General features: G+C 49.4%; 1 protein-coding gene across 6 annotated transcripts in view; it reads left to right on the top strand.

Annotated features, from left to right (window-relative positions):
* The window catches only part of GABRA3 (gamma-aminobutyric acid type A receptor subunit alpha3), an 80,074-nt gene extending 73,359 nt beyond the window's left edge, over positions 1 to 6,715 (top strand). For all 6 annotated transcript variants that reach the window (XM_054169540.1, XM_054169535.1, XM_054169537.1 and 3 more), the window contains one exon: positions 6,238 to 6,715. In XM_054169540.1, the coding sequence (XP_054025515.1) occupies positions 6,238 to 6,564 (327 nt within the window). In that variant the 3' untranslated portion in view covers positions 6,565 to 6,715. The remainder of the gene's footprint in view (positions 1 to 6,237) is intronic.
* Positions 6,716 to 24,947: the final 18,232 nt, after the last annotated feature.

The raw sequence follows: 24,947 nt of genomic DNA, 5'->3' as shown, positions 1-24,947 counted from the left end.
GGGGAGGAGCAGGTGGTGAAGAAACGTTGCACGAGAGAGCTGCGCCGGGGCCGAGAGTGGGTAGCGTGCAGCCCCGCGGCTCTTCAGGAGGCTGGATGCTACTCACTGGGGTCCCCAGCTCAGTTCTCGACTGCAGCGGTTCTTGAGAGTCAGGGGAGGGTGGGCTTGGAGGGCTGGCTGCTGTGCTTAGCTGGAGAAAAACCCCCAGGCATGGCTGCTCATTTTCCCTTCTCTCCTCTGCACGGCTGTTTGCTGTTCACTTGCATGTTTTGGTCTTGCTCTGACAGTGCTCTCCTCTCTCCTTTCGTCTTCCTCCAACCCATGGTTGCCCTGCTCCACGTTGCTAGCATGCCAACAAACCCAAATATGCCATGGGATGCCAGCCTTGCCACTGGAAATGGTCTGACTCTGCTGTGTCCCCTGTGGCTGGTATTGCCAACTGTCTGCCGGCTCCGGCACGGGCAAGCATGGCACAGCAGCGGGGGACTCTAACGCTCGTGCCCACAGCTGCTGGCAGCTGCAGCTTTGGAAGCTCAGGCAAAGCAGGTTGGTAGGAAGCAAGCAATCAGAAGGCAACTGGCAGTAAATTAGTGCCTGGAATCACCCACATTTCCCCCTTCTTGCTCAGGATCAGCCTCTGGCAGCTTTCTTCCTGACAGCCACCGATACCCCTGCTTGTGCCCCTCCCTCCTAACTGATTCCATCTCAGCTGTGCAGAGAAATCGCTTACGTAGCATGCTGCTCCTTGTTGATATTTACTGAATCAATTTGAAAATCAGCTTTGTCCTTGTTCTTGGTTCTGGAGCCTTTGTATTTTTCTCCTTTGCATTTTAATGTGTTGTTCAAAATTGTTGTGGGGCTGTATGCAAACACCTGGCAGAACTGCGGTAACTTTGGGGAAGACAACGGCCAGCCACCTCTCTGGTGTGGAGGTCAAAGCAGAAAAGAGATGGCTTAAGGAGAACCACAGCCATCATGGGGTTTGAGTGCCTGCCCCTCTCTTGTGTTTCTTGGTCTCTCTCTCTGTTTTTGCAGCTGGGGTCTGAGCAGCAGACTCATGGCAGAAAGGCTTCAGAGGAGGGCAGTTGATGGTCTTCTGCTTCGATCATCAACAATAATGCTAATCTGGCCTCTAGAGATGTGAGAAGCCTTTTCTGGGCTATTGGCATGAGCAAAGGGTCAGAACAAGTCCTCAAAGCAACCATGTCCCCTTCAGGGATGGGCAAATCAGCACAGTCAGGATTAACATAGCCTTGGGCTATTATGTGAGCTGGGCACAGCCAAAAAAGCAGCCAAGGCTCAAAAGCTTCAGTTTGTCATAGAAGCAGCGTGCTCCTGAATTTATTCATTGACCCAGCACTGCAAGACTAACAGTGCTGAATCAATAGGGTAAGAGCATGCAGAATGTTTGTGCTTGTGTTAATCAAGCAAGAAGACAAAGCAGGACAAGAAATATTTCAGAGAGAGTGCCCTTTGTGAGGTTGCTGCAATTGGTTTCATGCTGGAGAATGTGGAAGGACTCCAAATTTATGGATGCTTTTTCAGGCTAACCCTGATCTTTTATCCTGGAAGGTTAACCCACTCTCAGTCTCTGCAGCTCAGAGAGCTCCTTGAAAAGTGGTGGGCTTTCTGGGAGCTTGGGAATATGACGTGTCACCATTATTTCCTTTTCATCCTTATTCCATTGAATATTTTCAAGCGGCAAATTCGCTGCACAATGAAGGTGTCTCATTGGCTCAGTTTCAGCCTTTAATTAGCTCTTCCTGAAACAATTGACAAGCCAGGTGGTTGAAACTACAAAAGAAAGAGGAGGCAGAATAACTATTGGCATTTTGAAGTGTTTGTGTGAGGAGTAAGACTAACAGTGACAAGCTCAGGCTGAGCCCTGGCCTCTGGAGAGCCTTCCCCCTAGCCAAAAATAATGCTCTTTATTGATGTGATGGCAAGGATCCTTACTCCAGGTTTGATTGTTTCCTTGCATGAACATGAGAAAAAAAATATAAATCAATAAGCATCAGCCCTTCCCTCACCTCAAGTGTAGGCCACACCACCATTTCCCATCCCATCTGAAAGAAATAACTACCTTGCAAAAGCTGACAGGCACTCCCAGCATGTTCACTCTCTCATGGCTGCTTCCATTTCTTTCTTCCTCCCCTTCAGCCAGCTGATCAGTTTAGATAGGAACAGAGCATTTATTCAGGTAGAATCTAACTTGGTGGGCTGAGCCTGGGGAGCCTCTGCAGTTGGACTTGACCATCTCAAAGGTCTCTTCCAGCCTCAGCAGTTCTATCATTGTATGGTGTAAATGATCATGATGATGTTCTGACTACAGCCACAGCCAAGTGCTGATTCTAGCCAGGAGCTACTCTGCACATTCTCTGCAGTTCTCCTCTAAGGAAAGGCAGGCAGATATCACCATAAGATGTCACCAAAAACTCCATTTAGCTCACACTTGGGTAAGTTTGACACTTGGATAAGCTTCGTGGACTCAAAGGTTCTCCCAAACCTTTCCCAACTTACTGCTGCCACCAGTAATCACAAATTATGGATGAAGGATTTCCTTTCTTTTTGTATGGCAGAGTGCCTGGGTCCAGTGTGGAAAACTTGGTAATAAGGATTATTTTTAAGGAAAACACCCTCAGGAGGAAGATGGGAGGCCAAAGAGATTGAAAGATGAGTGGTTTCAGTAGCCAGCAAAGCTCACCATCTCCAGCATCCTCAAAGTAGCTTGTTAAAAGGATCAACTTCCAGACAGAAGGGCTGTCTGAACAGAGGGACATCTATCTACCCATCCATCCCATCTCATCCATTCACCCTAGCCATAAGGATGACCATCTCTGGAGCCAAGAAGGTCATTTCCTCAGCGGCTTTTATGGTGAGTACCCAGAGAAATATCCATCATTGGTGACTTCACCACCGGGAAACTCTGCAAGGATGACATTTACCAGGGAGTTCCCTGCAACAAAAAAAGTGTTGTCTGCTTCTTAGGATGGAGGATGCTTTGAGTCTTTGGAAGATGGTTACTTAAATCCACTTCTGCCTGCAATGACAGCTCTTAGCCTAAAATCAGTGCAGGGAGAGCTTTGTGCCGTAGTTCAGTCTCCCTGGGTCCAGACTGGGACATAAGTGCAGGAATTGCTTTGCAACATCAAGGTCTTAAATAGGACAAATTTTCAAAGCAAATATGGGGTTCCCTCCTGTCTTTCCTTCTTTTTCAGTGGGCTGTGGGACTCCTCACAGATAAAGGGTCAGGAGAAAGGCTGGGGGCCACTTTGCAGCTGACAGCAATAAGCACATTTTGCTTAGTTTGGTTATCAGAATCTTGCCTGAAGCACCACTTTATAAAGCACATCTCACAGGATGAACCATTTCTTCTGACATCTCAGGAGCAGAGCACATCCAGAGTGCATCCTTGGTGTAGATAGCGTGTGCTCTGGGGTGCTTCCCAAAGGCTACCCAGGCTCCCAGCTCTGACCAGGGCAGAAGACTTCATAGGCAGCTGGGAAAAGGCCCTGGCTATAGGCTCCCAAGCTTCTGCACTACCTGAACAGCCTGTTCTGAGGTCCAGATAAGCCCGAGTTGATGTCTGGGGGCTCTGGATCACACTAATAGTAGTGGTAGGTTGCTCTCAGCATCCACAGCATTCATATTTGCATGACTTTGCTCCGTTTCAGCCTGTTCTTGACAGAGGCTTTTGACCAGGCAACACAGATCCACTTTCCAAGCTCTGGGGCAGAAAAGGTAGCCAGGTTGAAAATGCCATGTCACTTGTAGTCATCTTCTTCCTGTAACAAATAACGTGGCTGATTAATACTAAAGTAATCACAGTGCACTTCAAATTACATTCTGTGGCTTTCATTTGATTACTGATTATTAATTATTTTATTACCTCCTGTAGCTGGGTTAATAAGTAATCACACTTAAGAGTGTTTAAATGTTTTAGAAGGTGAAACATCTTGAGGCCTTTATTTGCTTCTTGTCAGCTCTTCAGCATGCAAAGCTCACCTGCTGTGCAGGGGGTACAAGTTAGCACAGCTCTGATGATTGCAGAAATCAGTTAATCGTTACGAGATCACACCACCCTCTCCCAAAGAGGACAATGAATGTGGTCTGATCAGTGGTTTAGTCTGATCTGGATTCTGAAGACATTTAGCCCTCTTTCTAACAGCAAGTTAATTTCTGTAATTGCTGCCACTATTAGAAGGCTGCAGGCCTGGCTGTGATGTTATTGGAGAGGGGTTTAAAGAGTGTACAGAAGGCTGCTTATAGTGTCCCTCTGAAAATCACTGTGGGAGATTCATTTCCTCAGGTAACTAGAGATATCCATGGTGATTGTGGACACATTTCAAATGGAAGCACAGCATGAAAGCTAAAGCCCTTGAAGTATCTGTGCAGAGCAGACTGGGCAAATCTGGCCTTTCCAGCTCCCAGTGCCACCCAGCGATGCTGCCTGCAGCCAGCTCCCAGCCTAGGGTGAGGACACCATAGAATCATAGACTCACAGAATCATAGAATCAATCATAGAATCATGGAATGGTCCTTGTTGGAAGAGACCTCCAAAGGTCATCTAGTCTAACACCCTCTGCAGTAAGCAGGGGTATCCTCAACTAGATCAGGCTGCCCAGAGCCCAGGTCCTGCTGGCTGCACACTCTGCCCTTTTCCTGACAATGTCTTCGTATGTAGATTCCTTATGTACAAGCAAGCTCATGCCAAGCACTCCTGGGAAATGCCTGGATGAACCTTACTTTGTGTTTCAGTTGCTTTTGAATAGAAAATGAGATCCAAAGTCACACCTTGTCCTGAGCTGAGATCTTAGATTCCCACCATGGGTCACTGCTGCATCTAGTGCTGGGTCTTGGTGTAATCACAGCAGACATCACATGGAGTACGAGTGCTGGGACATGTGGGGTGCCTGATGTGTCTGCATATGAATAGATTCCATTCTGCAGGCCCCTCCTGGTAGACCTGCATTGCTTTATACAATATGGTCTACAGTTCAGCTGGTCTCAGGTCTCTGACAGCAACAGGAAGATCACCAGAGTCAGGGTAACACCTCTCACGACTTCCTAGCACTGTCTTCCTGTCCACTCATCTTCATTAACACCAGAACTGTCTGTCTTCAGCATCTTCCATCATCCTTTAGTACATCATGTCTGACATATAAGTGCTCCTATACCACTGGCTTTGCAAGCTCTTCTCCCTTCAGCATGGGCAGCGTGGCTGTCCCTGAAGCCTTGTGTGAGGAGCTGCAGCAACCCTTAGGTATGGAGGCAAGATGAAAGGTTTCCCTCTGCCCTATAGTGCCATGCTGAGCAACCTGGAAATGCAGGGTTAGTGCAGATGCCTTCCATCTGTGTGTTATCTGGGTAGGTTCTGTGGGTCCCAGAGGCATTTTGGACATCATGATGTTAAATCATGAGGTGTCTGGGGCACTGAGGCAATGTATGATATGGCCATGGTGTGGAAATACTGTGCTGCTGTCACCCACATTCTTCAAGTTGATGAGGTTTCTGCTAAACAAAAAGAACTTACTGTAATGCTCTGTGATGTCTCCTGCTATCACCTGACTCAGGAAGAAAACAAAAACCAGCACAAAACCGAGTTCTTCCCCCAGGATGACCACGTAGGGTGTCATTCTTATCTAAAGGCTGCATTCCTGCAGCATCTCTTCGTGGATAAACCCTGTGTGCAATGGAAAGCACTGCCCAGTTGAGAGGGAAAACAAGGAGTCCGTGTAGTTTTAGCCTGCGTTCACTTAGACTCACCCGGTAACATAGATCTGGCAGCACTTGGCCAGTCAAGGAGTCACCCATCTGGGGCAGCTACTGCTTAAGTGCAGCTGCACGCACCTTCTTATATCATTGCTCAGAGCTAATGGGCTGCAAGAGGCTACAAGCCCAACTCCGTGGCTTCAGTGATTGGACTCGCGGCAGGACCTAGGTATGCCCGTGTGCTGCGTGCCAGGCTTACACCTGGTCCACCCTAGCCCAGCACGTCCTTATGCTCCAGCAGCCATCAAGTGACAGCTGTTATGGGTTCTGGCCATCTTCTCACCACATCTTCCTTCCCTCCCACAATGCCTTCTCTCTCCCCTGCTCCTCACACCCTTTTCCGTCTCCTCATCCGGGCAAGCAGGTAAAAACTCAGAGGACAACAGGCCCTGGGTGCGCTGCTACACTCACTTCATCTCTGTTATGTTGTTGTTGTGTTTTTCCCCCCCATTCCACCTTCCCTAGAAAAAAGAGCCGGTGGCACTAGCGAAGAAAACCAACAACACCTACAACATCGTTGGCACCACCTACGCCCTCAACATCGCCAAGGACCCTGGCCTGCCCACCATCGCCAAGAGCGCCGCCGCCGCCGCCGCCGCCAACGCGCCCCCGAAGATGCCCCGCATGGAGGAGAAGCTCCCAGAGAGCAAGAAGACCTACAACAGCGTCAGCAAGGTAGACAAGATGTCCCGCATCGTCTTCCCCGTCCTCTTCGCCATTTTCAACCTCGTCTACTGGGCCACGTACGTAAACCGGGAGTCAGCTATCAAGGGAATGATCCCCAAACAATAAACCCGGGCACACAAACCTTCCATCAGAGAGCACCCTCCAGGCAGCAGTTCTCCAGGGCTTTCTTCTTTCCTGTTTCCTTTAATTTGTACAGTTAGTTTGGTATTATTATTATTATTACTATTATTACCATTATTATTACTGTTGCCATTATTATTATTATTACCACTATTGCTATTATTATTACCATTATTATTACTATTACTGTTATTAGTACTACTATTAGTACCATTATTATTACTATTATTATTACCATTATCATTACCATTATTACCATTATTATTACCATTATTACTATTACTGTTATTAGTACTATTATCACCATTATTGTTATTACCATTATTATTACTATTATTACTACCATCATTACCGTTATTATTACTATTGCCATTATTATTATTACTGTTATTACTACCATCATTACCGTTATTATTACTATTGCCATTATTATTATTGCTATTATTACTACCATCATTACCATTATTATTACTATTGCCATTATTATTATTACTATTATTACTACCATCATTACCATTATTATTACTATTGCCATTATTATTATTACTATTATTGCTACCATCATTACCGTTATTATTACTATTGCCATTATTATTATTGCTATCATTACTACCATCATTACCGTTATTATTACTATTGCCATTATTATTACTATTCTTATTACTACTACTACTATTATTGTAGTTATTATTATTATTATTATCTCGTCCTTTTATAATGTAAAACCAAACTGTGATTTTTTTCTTTCCACCCTGGGTACTTTCATTTCCTTTTACCTTTGTTTCTGATAAGGAAAGGGAAGAGGAAAAAAAAACTTAACAAAAGCAAAAGGAAAAAAAAAGGATCATAACAAATTGTGCCTCTAACATCGTGAGTCCGATGTCCCCTCTCTCCCCCCCCATCTGCCCCTGTCACCCCGTGCTTCCATCTCTCCTCCTCCACCTCCTTCCTGCCATTCCCATGGTCTGCATGTCGCTGCCATTCTGCGTCCTGGCCTGTTGGGGGCTGCTGCTCCAGGCTGCCTGCCTGCTCGCTCCTCTTCTGCCATGGGCTGCCCTAGCGTGGGGGATGCTCCTGGTGGCCTGCTCCTAAGGATGTGGAGGCCTCTAGAACCAGCCAGCTGGACTGCTCTTCAGTGCCTGGTACTTTATGCTAGGTGGTGCTCCCTGGGATGTGGATGCAGGTGGGCTGCTCCAGGGAGGGAGCAGTGCAGCATGGGCCAGCTTGTAGCCCAGTGCCTGCCAAGGGTAAACCCACTGCTGCTGTGATCCATGGAGCCATTGGAATCATAGAATCAATAAGGTTGAAAAAGACCTCAAAGATCATCAAGTCCAACCTGTCACCCAGGGTGAAAGGGGTGCAGGGGTGGAACAGGGTGGCAACATCCTGTAGGTATCTACAGGGCTTCTCCCTCTCTTACCTTCACCAAACCCAGCTACTGACTTCTTCCCAGACAAGAACAGGTGAGAAAGGCCTTGTCTGTCTGCCACCCTGCACTCTTGGGGCAATTCATCTTAGAGGATGGGATGGTTCCTTCCAGAGAAGTAATTTTTCTTGAGGACAGTCATAATGTCAAGACAGGAGGCTTTTTAATGCCTTGGAGGAGATAGTAGCTGTGAAGCTGCGTGCATTCAGCATCAGGACTGGAAGCCATAGAGTTCAGGTTCAGCTGTGTGGTTTATCACTTTCTCTTGGCCCCATCCACTTATTCTTCTTGGCAACTCCTCTGTGTCCCAGCCCCTTCTTCCAGCTCCACATTCATCTTCCTTTGGCTACTCAGCAGCCCTCAGTAGTACCTCACCGCTCATAGGTGGATTTAGGCAGGGAAGATAAGCCACACTAACAGGGAGAAAAGCACAGCCCCAGAGCAGCCCAGCTCATGGTGCATCTCTGCTCCAGAGCACCGGAGCAGCAGCAGTGTCGGTTCAGGGCAGCTCAGGTGCAGGCTATTTCCTGTGCAACACACCAAGGGCCATTCTGCCACCTATGGGGGTAAGAGGACAGTCAGTCCTCAAGTCCCTGCCTGCCTCTGGTGGGCTCAGCACCATGGAAGAACAGCATTAAGGTGCTCTTTGAAACATCAGAGTGATACTGCTGTCCTGAAGCATCATGTGAACCGGTTGCCATCCCACAAAGCCATTGAGACAGGGCCCAACTCTCAACACCTGCGCGCTCTTCCAGGGGAAGCTCTCTGATGCCTTGGAGAGAAGCTTTTTAATCCCTTCCCAGCCACCACAGTCAAGGACCCAAACCAGTGGCTGTGCCCTTCCCAGCAGCATCACAAGATGGTCACAACCAAGCCATTTGTTCCCCTTCCCTGGTGCCTGGATACACGGACACAATGTCTTGCTGCAAGGAAGGACATCCTGTGCCTGGTGAATTCTCATCCCCAGCCTGTGGGCAGCACTGATCCTGCCAGCAGTCCTACTCCTGGGGTGGAATGTACTTTATTGGGCCTCCCTCTGACCCTCCTTCTGCCTAGCTTGAGCTGCTCCCAGCATGTTTTGGGTGCATGCAGTCAGGCCAAAAAGCCAGCACCCCCAAGGTGATGTCTTCAGCATTGCTTTGAGCCATCGTGCTGAGCTCAGTCTTCCCCTGCCCATGCAGGAGCAGGACTGAGTTAAAGGCACAGGATTTGCCCCACCTGGAATATCCATGGCAACAGCAGGACGGGGTAGAGTAGGCCAGGGCACTTTGTCCTGCAGCATAGGTTGTATTGGTGCATGTCCTGCCTGTCCCCTACCAATCTTGCTGGCTCAACAGCAGTGTAGTCACTTCCCCTGCCTACAGGTGCAGTGAGAAGAGAAGCTTGGAGACATTCAGCTCAGCCCCGAATGTGTTCAGCCCACAAGTGCATCCACAGGAGCAGGCAGCATCAGCCTAAAGGTGACAACCCCCCTGCCAACCTGATGCTAAGGAAACCAGCCCCCCCTAGCAGCATCCACACCCCCAAACCACACATGACATTTCTACAGTGCCTTTCATCCCCAACTGCTCCATGCTGGGTGGTGAGGAGGGGAAAGCCTGGGAGCTCTCCTGCTTTGTAGCCTGGCATTGGATTGGAGGAGCAGAGTGCACCACCCCCAGACCTGCTGCTGGAAGGGGGACATCCTGGCTTGCTTTTGCACCTGGGGCACCCAGTTCCTCCTGGCACTGGCATCCTGCAGCTACTCTGCTCTGACAGCCCAGCCACCCCAGCACTGCCCTGCTGCAGCCCCACACCCCTCACCCCTGAGGCTCCCTGTGCTCTCTCCACACCACCACCATCCCCTCCAGCAGCAAGTGCCATTGCTGCCACCCTTCTGCTGCCTGAGCTTTCCAGTAGGAAGTGCTGTGCTAACCAGCTGTGAGACTGTTTTGGAAACTACTTGGATGTCATTTCCTTAACTAAGCTGGATGAAGTGTATCTCATAAAACATTCATGTCACTATAATACTCAGGCCTAAGTGAATGGAATAGAAACCCTATAAAAAGCAGAACAAACACAATAAAATGGTAACCAAGAGAATATTGTGTTTACTAACTGAATTACATCAAAGGGAAGTTTAAATATGGGATCTAGTGACTTAGCTGACTTGTGGCCCTGCTGCAGAGGTGGTCTCCTTTCATAGCCTGGGCATTCCCCCAAATCCCCTCTGTGCTGAGGGCCATGTCCTACAGCAGATCACCTTGCTCCATGTTCCTGTGCCTGTTGGTGCCTGCTGCTCTCCATAAATTAGCAGGTCTTACCATCGGCTTCTCAGCAGCCTGAGCACCTGCAGGCACTGCCTTTTCTGCCCACCCGGGGCTGCCCAGGCTCAGTGCAGCAGAGTGATGTTCTGGGTGCCAGGGCTGGACCTCCCTGCAGTGCTGGGCACAGCATCAGGGCAGCATCTGAGCTTCCTCTCTTCCCGTGGGTGATCCGAGCTGTCTTGCTGAACTGTCAGGGTGCACCTCCTGCTCGTGGCTTCCCCTAGTCCTTCCCTCCCTGCAACACTGAGACTTGTCCCTCCCCAGGACACAGCCCAGTGATCTAGCTTGCCAGTGACATCCATCTGCTGGCTCATCTTTGCTCTTCCTGACTCCAAAACCTTTGCCTGATAAAAGGCTGCCTTCCTGGATCTGTGTTAGCAAGCCTTGAAAGCCAAGTCTATTCCCACCAAAGCCTGGCACTGCCTCTGAGCCCTTTTGCCAGCTGGAAGCAGAAATGCCAGCATTCTTTGGTTAAAGACAACAAACCAAACAGGATTTGTAGGGAGGCTTCCAAGCAGGGAAGTATTTCAGGAAGATAGTTATAAATAAGTGGTTTAATATCTCTTGCCAGCAGACATCACAGAGAAGATAATGGCCTTTTTTTTGTTGTTTAATTCAAAAATCTGCCAGCAGCTCAAATTTTGGGACAGTTCCTTCCCAGCCAACACGAAGCTGCTGATGGGAGGGTGGGGAGCTGCTTCTGAGGGCACCCCAGGCCAGAACTAACCTAGCATCAGTAACTGAAGGTCTCTGCTTGCTGTGCTAGTATCTAAGGGCTCCATTTTTGTAATTGGTCCTGTGCAGGAGCGGGTCTGAGCATGGCCATTGAGAGATGAATGCACTGCTGTGCATGAGGTGGGCACTTCATGTTACTGTGAACCTCCATTCTCCCTCCTTTCTTCTTCCAGCGAGGCCCAAAGCCTCCCTGACTTGATCAGACTCTCCCAGGCAAGAATGAGAAGCCTTAGAGGGTGACGAAAATGATCTCTTCAGGCTAAGCTCCTGTTCTGTAGCCTGCACACCTGGGACACAGAGTGCAGTCCAAGCCTGCAGTTAGAATAGAAGAATGGAATGGAATGGAATGGAATGGAATAGAATAGAATAGACCAGGCTGGAAAAGACCTTCAAGATCATCAAGTCCAACCTATAAATGTCAGAGGGACACCCTGGTGCATTCATCTCTTCCTTCCTCTGAAACGGTGTGTGGGCAAAAGCAGGGCAGCTTTCAGGAGCTCTGTGGCCCTAGGGAGGCAGGGGGACAGTTGCATCTGGAAAGCTTCTTGAATGTCATCAAGCAGGGCTGTGACACCAGAGGCAGAGCTTCCTGGGGCTGCTCTGAGCACCAAGCTCAACATGAGCAAAGTTGGCTTCAGCATTCCCTGGGTTTACAGACAAGTGCTGTGGCCAGCAGGGCTCACCCCCCACCAGCTCAGTGGTAGCGACAGGGTCCTGGTTCATTTGTTGTAGGAGATCTCCTGTGTAAGCAGACCCCAAGATTGCTGTTCCCAGCCACAAGCCATGCATGCAAAGAAGGTCACAAGTAGCCCATTTCTGCAGGCCTGCCCTATGGGCACAAGGTGCATTCTTTTCTCATCCACTGCCTGCACCACTTCTGTCCATACCCTGGATTTCTTTCATCCATCCCCTGGGGAGAATTAAAGGCTGCATCACATAGAGGGAAGGAGTTTCTCTTGCTCCAGATCTTACATGAGAAGACCCTCTGTTGAGATCACCTTACTCTGTTCTGCTAAGAACCTCTCTGATACCTTCAGAAACCTGGAGGAGCTGTTGCCTCTGCTGAAGGGTGCAGCAGAAATGGCCTCTTTGTGGTGCCCTTTGCAGCGGCTGAAAGAACAAAGCAGCTCAACACATGCTGCTGTTAAAGGTCAGGGGTGAGTGGCTATTGAGGACAACTTCTATGCTCTCCCAGCCTGCCAGGGCATGCTGTGAGACACAGAGGACCAGGCAGCTCCCGATGCACTCACCTGGAGAAGGGTTTGGCAGGGACATGCTACTGCCCCTCTTCTATGGCCTTGATCCTGGAGATGGTGGAGAGCCAGCACGGGGCTATGGGGCTGGGCTGTCACAGCATGCAACATCCAGGTCTTCTTCCAGGTTTTCTTCCCCAAATTGTGGGCCACACTTTAAGCCACCCAGTCCAAAATCTGTGTAGATTTTGCAGGCTGGAGAGTAACAGCATCTCCCTGATTCCTCAGTGGCTGTTGGGGGGTAGAGAGGGCTCAGCCAGGATGAGGGGCACAGCCATGAAAGCATAAATGCTCCATTAATATCAAAGGATGGAGACCAAACACCAAACAATTCATCAATCCTCTCTCCATATCAGGCTAAACTGCATCTGAAGGCATTTCTGGCAAGAGGCCACAGCACAGATGAGATTGATGGCTTCCAGGTATAAATATTTACTGTTTGACCTTGTTATTGTTCAGTCAGCCAAAAGTTTATATATATATAATATATATATATGTATGCTTGTGTGCCTGTGTATATTTATGCTCACAAAGACTTTTCATCTAAAAGTCAAACCTCTGTGAGAGGGAGAATGGCCACTAGCAATTATTTTGCCTCCCTCCTCTCATTCTCCTTGCTAAATCTTCTGAAAGGGGGTGCATCCCTCTCTGCTGTCCTCAGATGGCTTTGGGAGGCACAGGGAACAAAGAGAACAAGGGAGAAGAGACTCTCTCCGTGCTCAGGTGTTGGTGCAGGATTGCTGCATGTACCAAGGTCACTGCTGGCAGCACTGCTCAGCACTTTTCAGGAAAACTTAGTCCCAGATGTCACAACTTTGCCAACGCAACCCCTGTACTACCTGGAAACTAGGATGTTCCCAGGAAGGCAGCGTGGCTTTTCAACAGCTGAATGCCATAAGTGAGCAGTTCTCACTCCATAGCTCAACCAGGAAATGCAGAGCTGAATCATAGAATCATAGAATCAATAAGGTTGGAAGAGACCTCAAAGATCATCAAGTCCAAGCTGTCACCCAAGACCTTATGACTACTAAACCATGGCACCAAGTGCCACATCCAATCCCCTCTTGAACACCTCCAGGGATGGTGACTCCACCACCTCCATGGGAGGTGTTGCAAAAGGGTGGGAAGTCCCTGAGCCTGCTTCAAGAGGCAGCACAAAACCTGATGAGGTCCATTCTAGCTCTTCTTGGCCAGGGGAACACCACAGGTTGGGGTTGCACTTCAGCTTTTCCTGCAAAGCAAAAGAAGTGCCAGCAGCTGGCCACTGCTTGCTGCTCCTCCAGGTGGGATGTGCTGACACATAAATATGTGCTGAGTTTGGGAGGGGTCAGCACAAGCATAGGCCTTTGCTGCCACTGTGCTTGATCTCACCTTAGCACAAGCAGGACCAAAGACAGATGCTGGGCCACACATGAGTGGTGGGACCATGGTAAGCGGGTGGTGTGTAGCCCCTAGCATGGTAACCAACATCAGCTCCCTTAATGTCACCCCTTTTTCTCCCCATGTGTTAGGAGAAGTGTTTAGGCAGTGATCCTGTAGCTGCACTCACAGCTCCTGCATTCCCTCCTCTGCTGCTGGAGAGAGGCTCTCATGGTCAGCAGCAATCGTTACCTGTGTCCCATAGGAATGTGGGATGGCACCACCCATAAGCAAACAAAGCCGGTTCTCTGTCTGAGTCCATGCCTGCCTCCCAGCATGGCAATCTGTGCTGCTTTAAACAGCAGAGAGCCTTAGGCTTGGATTCATCCTAAAGTTTGACCTGCCACCCTTCAGCACAAGTTGGGTTATGTTGGTTTATGTCTGTGAAGGACAAAATACGACGTTCTAGCTGCGCTTTCCTATTCCCCACTGTCCTGATCCCCACCAGTGCAGATCTCTTCTGTACACAGCTTTAATGATCCCATCTGCCTAGAGGGGGAAGCCTGGTTCCAGGTTTGCTCTGTGAGCCAGGATGCTCCCACAGTCTTTGAAGGCTTTTGGCTCTGTCTCCGCTGCCGCTAGCAGGTCCTGTCGACTTGCTAAGTCCATTGGCTCATGTTAGTCTGCTAGCAGCACTCTGTTTCCTCCACGAAGTCTGTTGATTCCTCCTGTCTCTCTTGCAGGGCATCCAGCAAACATAATGGCAATCATACACGGAGCAGTTTAGGTTTTGCAACCCAAAAGCAGGGGCAAAGCTGGGAAACCTGAGTCATTGCCACACATCCTTTGCCAGGCTGTGTTTAGAACCGAAGGGCTCCTCCTGTTTGTCATGAGGGAGTCTCTCAGCCCACCGCATCTAAGGTGACCACAAGTATCCCTTCATCACCTAGATTTTCACCGTCAGCTGACTTGGGGACAGCAGCAGGCGAATGTTCTGCCTGAAGACGAGGGCACCCGCTGCCCCTCTAACTACAGCCCTGCCCTGGTGCCCAGGGTAGGGCAAGCTGCATTACCACCACACTAGGGCAGCCCATCGTGGGAAGGAGCACGCCTCACCCACCTGCCAGAGACCCCCCTCATCATCTTCACCGCCTCGGGATCAGTCTGTGCCCTGCTCTCGCTCCTGCTTTCTTTCCCATCTTGTGATACTCTCTCGACTCCACCACGAGAAAGAATCTAGCTGGCAGCAGTTTAATGCATGACAATCCTCTTACTACAGCTGTAAATAATTAACAACTTGGAGGGGGGGGGGGGAGGGAGGGAAGAATAAAAGAAAAAAAAAAGGCATTTTTAAACTTTTTGGTTGACTGTTTTCCATTGACTAGCTGGGAGCCACTTTCTTAAGGGATATCTCAAGGAAACTGTGACCTTTCTTCTCTCGATTTCTCTCTCTGTGTCTTTCTCTCTGTGTGAGATTCGTGTTTCAGATGCTTTTTGGTGCAATGTCCCGACGCCTGTTTGTATTTTGGGGATTGTATTTTGCAGCCTTTGCTGGAAGAAAGAAAAGGAATAAGAGCAAACCCAATACAGTTAGCAAATGGCCCATTCTCAGTTGGCAGGATTTTGAGCCCTGCCTGTTGTTTGTTTTTTTTCCTTTGAGCTTTTAGCTTTTTCACTAAGCTAAAGCAACAGGGTGGGGGGGTGGGGGGGAATAAAGATAATAAATGTCTGGCGGGGTGGGGGGGGGGGAAATGACAGTGAAATTCTGAAGAGAGATCAGAAAACATCAGAAACAAGAACTCCATGAATAAGATCAGCAAGCTGAGTGGAGAAGGAGGACTCTTGACCACCTACCAACGTTCTGATCTAACACACAAAGCAGGACTAAGCCTCTTCACTGAATTAAATCACTCCAGTTTTTGCCACTCTGCCTGCTCTCTCCAACTCCAAGCAAAACAAATAAAAAGTCATCTTTTAAATCACATTCTCTGCCTTTTGTTTTGCCCTGGGCTTGCTTCTTCTTCTCGAAGCCAAATGATGTTGATATACACAGGGAAAGGGTGCCCAGGGAGCCAGTCCTCTGTCTACCTGCACAGCTTGGGGGGGATTGCCCCAGTGATGGGCAAAGAAGCTGCCCAGGAAAATAAAGGGGGAAATAAAAGGGCTTGAAAATATTCTGTGGTTCTGCTTGTGTTGTGTTTGACATGCTTCCCCTTCCAGTGGCAGGGGAGTTAGAGGGCACAAGGTACGTTCAAGGCAGGGATTTTGGGAAGCAACATCACAGATGGGCTGGTGATGGGATGGTGGTGGGCAAGAAGGACACCCTGAGGTGTGCTCTTTCCCCACAGTGTGGTTAGACTTTGCTTTTCCAGTAGAGCTCTTTGGCATTTCATAGACTCATAGAATCAACCAGGTTGGAAAAGACCTCAGAGATCTTCAAGTCCAACCTAATACCTAACACCTCAGGACAACTAAACCATTTCTCCGCATACAACACAAAGCAAGCTTTCTGCTGCTCTAGGGGCAACCAGAAGAGGCTAGGATGCAGGCTTATCCGACCCACCATGTACCCTTCTCCAGCTGAACCATGCCTTAAAGAGACCACTGTGAGGAAAAGAACATGGAGGCCTACAGCCCAGGGCTTTTGGCTGTGTTATATATGGAATGTGGACCCAAGAGAGATTGTCAGCAGTTCAACCCACTCTGCTGTGCCCTTCAGGTGTTACAACACGGTCACTTTGGTCCACCCAAATGGCTTCCAAGCATGCCATGGGATTTACTATGGTCCAGAGACCTTTCCTGTCACTTTGGTCCACTCAAACAGCTTCCAAGCATGCCATGGGATTTACCATGATCCAGAGACCTTTCCTGCAGGGAGTTTTGATTATGGCTACCCTGGCTTTGGAGAGCTAATGGCACACAGCTGGCCACGCCACACTACTGAGTCATGCCCAGGTGAATGTATGGTCTGCTGGCAAGGAAGTTCAGGGTGCAGGACCTTCATTTGGACACTTCATTGCATCTCCTTGGATGCCCAAGAAGTTGGATTTAGGAACTAATAGGAAGAAGGATTCTGTCTCCCTGGAAGACCTGAAATTAAATAAACCTCTCAAATAGAAAAGGTGGAGAAAAATATCTACAAGAGATGCCAAAGCTCTTCCTATTGTGCAAAGTTTCAACCATCCTACGTTGCCCTGTGGATTTTTCTTTTTTAATATCTATATTTCTGGCTACTTTTGAGTTAAAAATATTCATGATTTACCCAAATCCCTCATATTCAATGAGGATTTTTTTGTTTCCCCCCTCTGGGAAATGGCAGGAGAAGCAAATAACTCCAGTGACATCATCAGTTCCTTTCCCTGCCTGAACAAAACGCCTTCCTCCCTTCCCCTCATTCCCTGAGCACCATCTGGATGCTGCACCAGGGACTCACTTGTGGGACAATATCTCCAAACATCTTGCAACCTTGAACAAACAAAAAAAAAAGCCCCAACAAGCCACAAAAGTTACACATTTGAACTTGCTGCATTCAGCTGAAATCCTCCCTCTTGCTCAGAGATTCGGCTGACAGAGGAGGCTTGGGAGTGCCGTGGCTCACAGCTGCTGTGGCAGATGGATGGTTACCACGGCTCTTAGCGGCGCAGGCTGCATACTTATGTCTTCCTGAGGAAGAAGCGTAGCTTGTGACCTCAGCAAGAGCAGCCAAGGAAGGAGCCCACCACTGTTTTAAAGCTGGAGCCCAAAGTTTTCACCCTTTTCCCCACCACCCCCTTGGCCAAGTCCTTCCTCGGCTTGAAACCGCACAGGGCTGGTCCCAGCCTGAAAAGATCTTCCTGACTCAGAAGACAAAAATAAACAGCGATGTAAAAAGCTTCCCTGCATTATCACTTCTCTGTTTGAAACTGGAACAAGGGCTCTGAAGAGGAACAGAGTGTAATTGCAGTGTCCACAGAAAAGAAATACTAATGAAAAGAGGCAGAGCCAGGAGAGCTGGCAGAGAAGAGGCAAAGCTGAGCAAGTATTTATTACCCTGGCACTTAGTGCTGGGGCTGACAGGTGTCTTAGGAGAGCAAGAGCAAGGGTTTCTTATTAGGTATTTACACTACAGCAGGGCTCAGAGCAGGGAGGACTCTGCTGATGTATGGCTCCTGAGATGGCAGATGGTGGGGAGCAGATAAATGTGTCCCCTATGCCAGGCTAGCGTGGCCAGTAGGGATGGCTCAGCCACAGAGCCTTGTGAAGGAAAGGGTCCCCTGGGGCACAGTGCTCATCTTCTGCTCCAGAGGGTGGCTGTTTTCTGCAGACCACATCCTCATGAGGTGGGGTGCAAGCCCCAAAGCCATCCCTGAGCTAGCCTCCATGGATTTGGGTGGTATGATCAGAAACCCTAACATCTGTGGGAGGAACTCTCCTCTCTGGTTCTTTTACCCTGTAGGACAGGGCTCTTCCCAGCACCATCACCATGCTGGCTGCCTGGTAAGCAAGCAGTGCATTGCTCTGCAAAATGCAATTCATCCTGGCCAAAGTCATCCATCAGCAGCTTGTCAGCAGGAGCGTGGTTTGGGACTTTGCGGTCGCCCCACTCCACAGAGGACAGCCTCGCTTGGCAGAGGCTTGCTGGGATTCATTCTCTCTTACACTTTCATGTGCTTGCAGGCTGCAGGGGCCTCGTGAGAGATCCCAGGCTTCACCACCACCATGCTCATTGCAAAAGTGGCTGTGACTTCTTCCTGCCCCCTTCCCCCCACTCCCTTCCCTTTTCATGCTCTTATTCTCACGGCGGATGAGCGATGTGCTGACAGCAGCCAGAGCAGCAAGGGGCTGCTTCCCTGCATGGAGGGACTCATCTCCTTCTGCCTATCCTTAGTGCCCTCCATGGGGCCTCTTCTCCTCCACCCCTAAGCAGGTAGCAAGCAAGGGGCTGTGGGGAGCACCAGGTGATGCCTGGAGACGTGGGTGTGGGTGTCAACCACAGAAAAGCTCCTTTGACCCACAGCAGCTGGGTGCCTCTCAGACCCTTAGAGGAAGCAAGAGAAGCAGCCTGCTCCAGTCCTGCTCTGACCCCAGGGTAAGGGAGGCATCTCCAGTGGAGGAACTGTGGGGCTCCTTGGGTCTCAGAACAAGAGGACACAGTCTCAAGCTGCACCAGGTGAAGTTTAGGCTGGAGGTGAGGAGAAAGTTCTTCCCACAGAGAGTTGTTAGCCATTGGAATGTGCTGCCCAGGGAGGTGGTGGAGTCACCATCCCTGGAGGTGTTCAAGAGGGACTTGGCACTTGGTGCCATGGTTTAGTTATGAGGTCGGTGGAGACAGGTTGGACTTGATGATCTTTGAGGTGATTCTCTGATTCAATCTTGGACAACCCTGCAGTGTTGCCAACACAGCAGATGCCTGCCTTGCATGCTGCTGTGGTAGCTGCTCCTGAGAACAAGTACCACAGGTGGGATTTAGGTCTCCCCCTCCACCCCACTCCGGGGCTGTGGTGGGTGTTTTGCAGTGTGGAGTGTGGAAGACACAGCTGTAGGGCACTCAGGTGAGACAGGGGAGTCAGCCGACCCTGGGCTGAGCAGGGCTGCACCATTCCCATCCTCGCAGCCACCGCTCTGGTTAGCAGAGAAAGAAATAAGCCTCTGGAAGACAGAACTGGGTGATTTTCTTCAGAAGGGGAGAGGTGTTGGAGCTAGCTGAGCATTAGGCATTTTGTAAAAGCACTTTTGTGGTCCCTGAAAAATAGCAATCTAGGAGCTGACAGCAGTGGGTTCAGCAGAAGTGGTGCTGCAGCCGTGACAGTCTAAGGGCATAAGTGAGGCAAGGCCGGTAGGAAAAAGCAATATTTTTTCATTACATAGATAGCACAGCTGGGGAAAAGAAGCCAAGCTTTCAGGCCTACAAATTCTCCTTCAGCTGTGGTGTCATAAACTTCAGCCTTAGGTTCTGGGCAGTAGTGGTCTGGGCTAGCCTCATTAATGAGGCAATCAGCACAAGTTCCTGCGCAGAGCTGCGAGTTGCTTATGAAGGAAAAGGTTCTTCCTGAGCTTTGGTGGATAATGGGGGAGAACAGGAGATAAAATAGCACTGCTGAGTGTGTTCAGAGGAAGAAAGAAAAGTACACGGTGGTCTGGGTTAAAAAAACAACCAACTAAACCCCAAAGAGATAAACACACATCCAATACAGGCAGAAACCTCCTCAAAAGTCAAGGCACAATTTTGCCAGCACACGCAGGCTTTCCATTTGCTGAAGAAGCCTGGGAGCAGTGAGTCTCTGGCTTCACCCCCAGCTCAGCTATACATCAGCCTATATTTGTGCTGGAAACAACCATAACTCATTAGCCCATCTCCAGGCGTTCCAGGGACGCTGTTAAGGCTCCTCTTACAATTTCTCTTCGTTGTTGTGTATCTCTAAATGTCTGTAATCCCCAGGCTGACTGTAAAGCTAGCCTTTGCCTTCCCTGCCTTATTACTACTAGCTTAAATTATGAGGGGTAGCAAGGCAGGGTTGATAAGGAGGATTTATTATGCTTGAATGACCATCTGCAGCAACTCATTGCTGAGTGACTCCTCTCCCTTCTCTGGAGAAGAGCTGCTGCCAGAATACACTCATTTTCAAGTATAAGCCCTCAATCAAAGAGAATCAGAGGACCTCATTCACATCCTCACTAGGAGGACAGGGCTGGGTTCTAAAGAGAAGAATTGCTAACAACTGGCTTGTGAGGGCCCTGGTCTAAAGGAGGTGAGGTTCATCTGCTGGTGGTCCTGGGTAGGTGATGTTGCTCTGATGCCCTGGGTAAGGAGCAGAGATGTGCAGCATTCCTTACCTTGATGTAAGGATGTTCTAGGTGCTGGGGGAAGGAGATGTTGGTGCATCATGCAGTGGCTGTGGAGAGCTCAAGGTGGTGAGAAGCTGCATTTCACACATGGCAGCAACTCCTCTCCCTATTTGGGTTTCCATGTGGGTAGAATAATGCATCCCAGCCTCCTGGGAGTGTGCTAAGGGCCAGCATCTCCACTGGGAACACCAGTGGCTGTGTGCTGGGATGTGCAGGCAACTGTGCCACCTCCCAGGGTGGAAATCAAGTCCAACTTGTAACAGGGCAGAGCTGGTCCACCTCTGTAGCCCTGCAGGGGTACTGGGAGGAGGTCAGCATTTTCAATAGGTGCTTTTAATCATTCCTGGATGAGAGGCAGGGTGACATTTTCCTTCCTTGGCTGAGTTTAGAGTGCAAAGGCTATGCTGCCTGTTTGGGCTTTTTGCAGTCCTGCTGTCTGGGGATCTCATTTGTGTAATTTTGCAGGGTCCTGGCTAATGATGACATCACATAAAAACAACTCATTCTGCTGGACAGAGAGTGGGCTTTGTTGCCATGGTAACCTTTGATTGGGAGACTTGGAGGAAGGAGACAGGTAAGTGCTCGAAATTGCTGTATTTCAGCATGGTTTCAAATGCCTCAGAAGTCTGAGGCCCATTTTCCATAAATGAAATCTCAAGCCCTGTTGAAGTACTTTGTAAACAAAATTCATTTGTTGCCTGGAGAAAATAGACTGGAGTTTAACTGAAGAAAATACTTCTGGGGGGGGGGGCAGGAAATCACCAACCACAACCTAAGGTTTCACAGAGCACTCTACAAAACAGCAGGAGGAAAACACAACTGGGATGTGCTAGTGCACCTCTGTCCCCCAAAACTCAGCCTTGGAGAGTAGAGATCCTTTCCCTGTAAGGGGAGGTAGTCCAGTGGTCTTTGGGGCTGCCCCAGTGAGGAGACCTATGTGCTGGGGCAGGTGTGAAGAGGGGGAGAAGCAAGCCTGATGGAAGAAATCCTTCTTTAGTTTCAAAGCTGTGTCCCACCAGTGTGCTGTGCTTTACTCAGCCTGAATCAATGAGCCTCTCTCGTCCCCAAATTTGGGTCAATGTGAACTGCATTAGTCAAAACAGTCTGGAAGCCAAGATACTCAGAGCTAGATAGCTACATGCTTATTTAAAGGTCTGATTATGAATGCTTGTGGCTTCTCTGAAAATCAAGCCAGGATGATCTTAGCCCCTCTGGATATGACTTAGTCTGAACTGGGCTTGCAGGGAGACATTTCCAGCTGGAAAGCCCTGAGCTTCTGAAGACAGATTCCCACTTTGGAGATGCTGTGTAAAATTAGCAACAGCTATATAGTGCTGACTTCCTTTCCATGTGGGTCTCAGCTTGAACTCCAAGGGATGCTAGAAAAGACCAAAGTCAGCCTTTGGCATCTGGATCCAGCCAAAACTTTGGTCTGGACTATTAGATTCTGTAGCCTCCTAAACATTCTCCAAGGGTTTACCCAAGGATCTGCGAGTGGAGTTGTTTGGCCAGACTATAAGTACTGTGAAAGGAGAACCTGGGGCATTCCTGTTACCAGCATCTGGGTTGCAGCATTTATCCAAACCCTCTTCAGCATAATTTACAGCTCTCTGAAATGCTGTCTGTCTCTCTCTTTGCCTGGAATCGGGTGACCACTTGAAGGAATTTTCATCCAAAGCTGAAAGAATCCCTTGGCACTTTAACTCTTGCAGAGAAAATTTTCTTCAAGGAAGCTGGCTCAGCTCAGCTGGAACTGGTGGTATGGTGAGGGAGACAGATGGTGAGATTACAGCCAGGGAGATCTGTGGAAACTAACTGACCAGGTAGCAGCTTCTTCAGCCCCACCGCTGCTGCAGGAAGCAAAGGCACCGCGCTGAGGCTGTTTAGGACATGGCTGGAGTAAAGGAGTCTCTAGAACTAGAGAGGCCTGCAGCTGGTGCAGGGACTTCTAGAACTGTCTTGTACCTGCTCAGGGTCCTGCTCCAGCCCAATGAATCTTCAAAGCAGCTCCTGTGAATTGCACCACCCCTGGCAGGGAGAGAGCAGGTTCCCGCACGGTGGCAAAGAGGCAGCCCTCGAGGCGGATGTAACCCCAGGGGGGACCAGCAAATTGGGTCTGTGCTTCTTGGGCTTGCAGGGAGCCTATCCCTGGGGTATATGGGAAGTGCCTGAAATAGAAGCATCTTGGAAATAGCAAAAAAAAAGAAAGGTTTCTGAAGGACTCCAACCCTTCTCCCCGTGATTGGCACAACCCTTTAGAGCGTCTGTTGCTTTTTTTGGTGGCGGAAGCTATTCAGGGAATTTGACCTGAATTTTTACATCACTTTGGATGCCTAGAAATTGCATTTATTTAAAGCAAATAAGTCATTTGCTGGGGGAGGAGGTGAGGGGAAAAAAATCTAATACAATAAAGAATTGCCCAGTTATGTGCTTGAGCAAAGTCAGGTATTACTCATGTTTACCCAACGTTAGTGCAAGTGTTTGCTGGGCTCACAGCCTGCAGGTACAGAAGAGCTGCTCTGCTGGGAAAGCCCAAACCCTTATCTAAACAGTGTCCAATTTGTGACAGCAGTCAGACAGCAGATGCTTCCTCTGACAGAAAGAACAGCTCCCACTTAGGTTTGGGAGCAATTATTTTCCCCCCCTTCTGTGTGATGTCTCTTTGTGTGCTTGCATTAGAAGAGAAGACGAATCTTTGATCCCTGTGCCTCCTCTGCCCATCTCTCACAATTACACACTTGAACTTGCTGCATTGTATTACATCTTAAAGTTTCTCAGTCATGGCTCTGGAGGCTGAGGAAGCCAAGGGGCCAGCACAGCCGGTGATCTGGCTAGGATAAGCTGTTCTGACTCTGGTAGATGAAGGTGCAATGTGTTTCCTTCTGCCTGTGCCTCTGAGTAGAGGAGATGCTGAGCAAAAGCTGAGCGCTGGGGAGCTTCAGCACTGTGTACGTGTGGACAGTGCACAACGCGGTAGGGTGACCCTGGTACCAGTCCGGTGCTATTCAGCTGGGTGTCTGCTGCACGGTGCCTGAATCAGGGGTCTTTTGGAGTGCTTTTGGTGATGTTTTCTCCGAGCAGCTCTTCCAAGTTCCTGTGCCCAGGTGCCAGGCTTTCCCTGTGCAGTGCTCTTGCAGCAGCACACCAGAGAACAGTCTCTTGGACAGCATTTCAAAAAGCACGTTCACATCAGCCTGGGAAGCCCCAGAACGTGCTAGGACTTCTCATGTGGCCTACAGGCTCTCAGTCCCTTTGTTCCATCACTTTTCCACTGCCTCAAATGGCTGCAGGTCTCTTGCCCAGGTTGTGGTATTCACAGTGGTTGTGCAAAGTGGCTTCCCAGCCAAAACTTCAGTAGCATAGGCTGACCACAGCATTCTTCTCTGGGAAGTGGTCACCTCTTCCCTTGATCTTACAGGCTGCAGAGCCAAAAGCCTGTTGCACTTGAGGGTTCCCCACCTCCTGGAAGGAGCTGATTTGCAGAGTGCTGCCTTTTCCAGAAGCCAGTTGAATGTGTGTTGTCGTGCTGCAGCTCTGTCCTGTGTTTGCAAGCATTGGAGGTAAATGAGGCTTACAGAAATGGGAGGCAGATGAGAGCTGTGTGGTGCTGCTGGTGGCCCTCTGCCCTGATCCCAGCTTCCCTGCTCTTGTGGCTCTGGCTGCTTAGCCATGCTGTCACCGTTCTGACGAGGTGCCTCCCCCACCACTGGCATGCCCTCGCTGTTCCCACCCTCCCTTTGCCCTTGCTGTGCTCAGCAGGAGCACTTCAAGTGCAGGCTGAAGGGCTTCTACGGTTTGCTCTGGGCTGCTGACTGCCTGTCATGCCCAACAATAGCAGGGACGTAGACAAATGTTTCTTGAGAGCATGGAGTTCACTTTTCTAGTGATTAGGACAGCTCCTCAGGAGCAAAACATGGATTTAGAGCTTAATCCCTGGCTCCTGCTGTGTTGCAAGCACTCTCTAAAACCTTTGTGGACACCAAGGCCATTTTGGAGTTTCAAAGTTAAACAACACTCCTCTCTCCCCCTCCTTGCAAACACCAAGAGGACTGGAGAATCAAAGCCTCAGTTCTCCAAGTATTCTGATTCTTAGATGTCTCCCTGCTTTGTGTGGCAAGACTCCAAATCTTCCCAGCTTATTTCCTGTGCTAAAGCCAGAGCTGGTCAGAGAAGCTCAAAACAGAGTGTCAGGTAATTATAGGACTTTGGGGGGGGGGGGGGGGGAGATGGGGGGAAAATAGAAATGGGTAGATTTGGATTGGATATTAGGAAGAAGTTCTTCCCCATGGAGGGTGGTGAGACACTGGCACAGGTTGCCCAGGGAGCTGGTGGAAGCCTCACCCCTGGAGGTTTTTGCAGCCAGGCTGTAGGTGGCTGTGAGCAACCTGATCTAGTGTGAGGTGTCCCTGTCCATGGCAGGGGGCTTGGAACTGGATGGTCCTTGAGGTCCCTTCCAACCCTGAC

The sequence above is a fragment of the Dryobates pubescens genome, chromosome 18 (genome assembly GCF_014839835.1).
Source record: "Dryobates pubescens isolate bDryPub1 chromosome 18, bDryPub1.pri, whole genome shotgun sequence".
NCBI lineage: Eukaryota > Metazoa > Chordata > Aves > Piciformes > Picidae > Dryobates > Dryobates pubescens.
The sequence above is the reverse complement of the archived record's forward strand: the minus strand, read 5'-3'. Positions and strand labels throughout refer to the sequence as shown.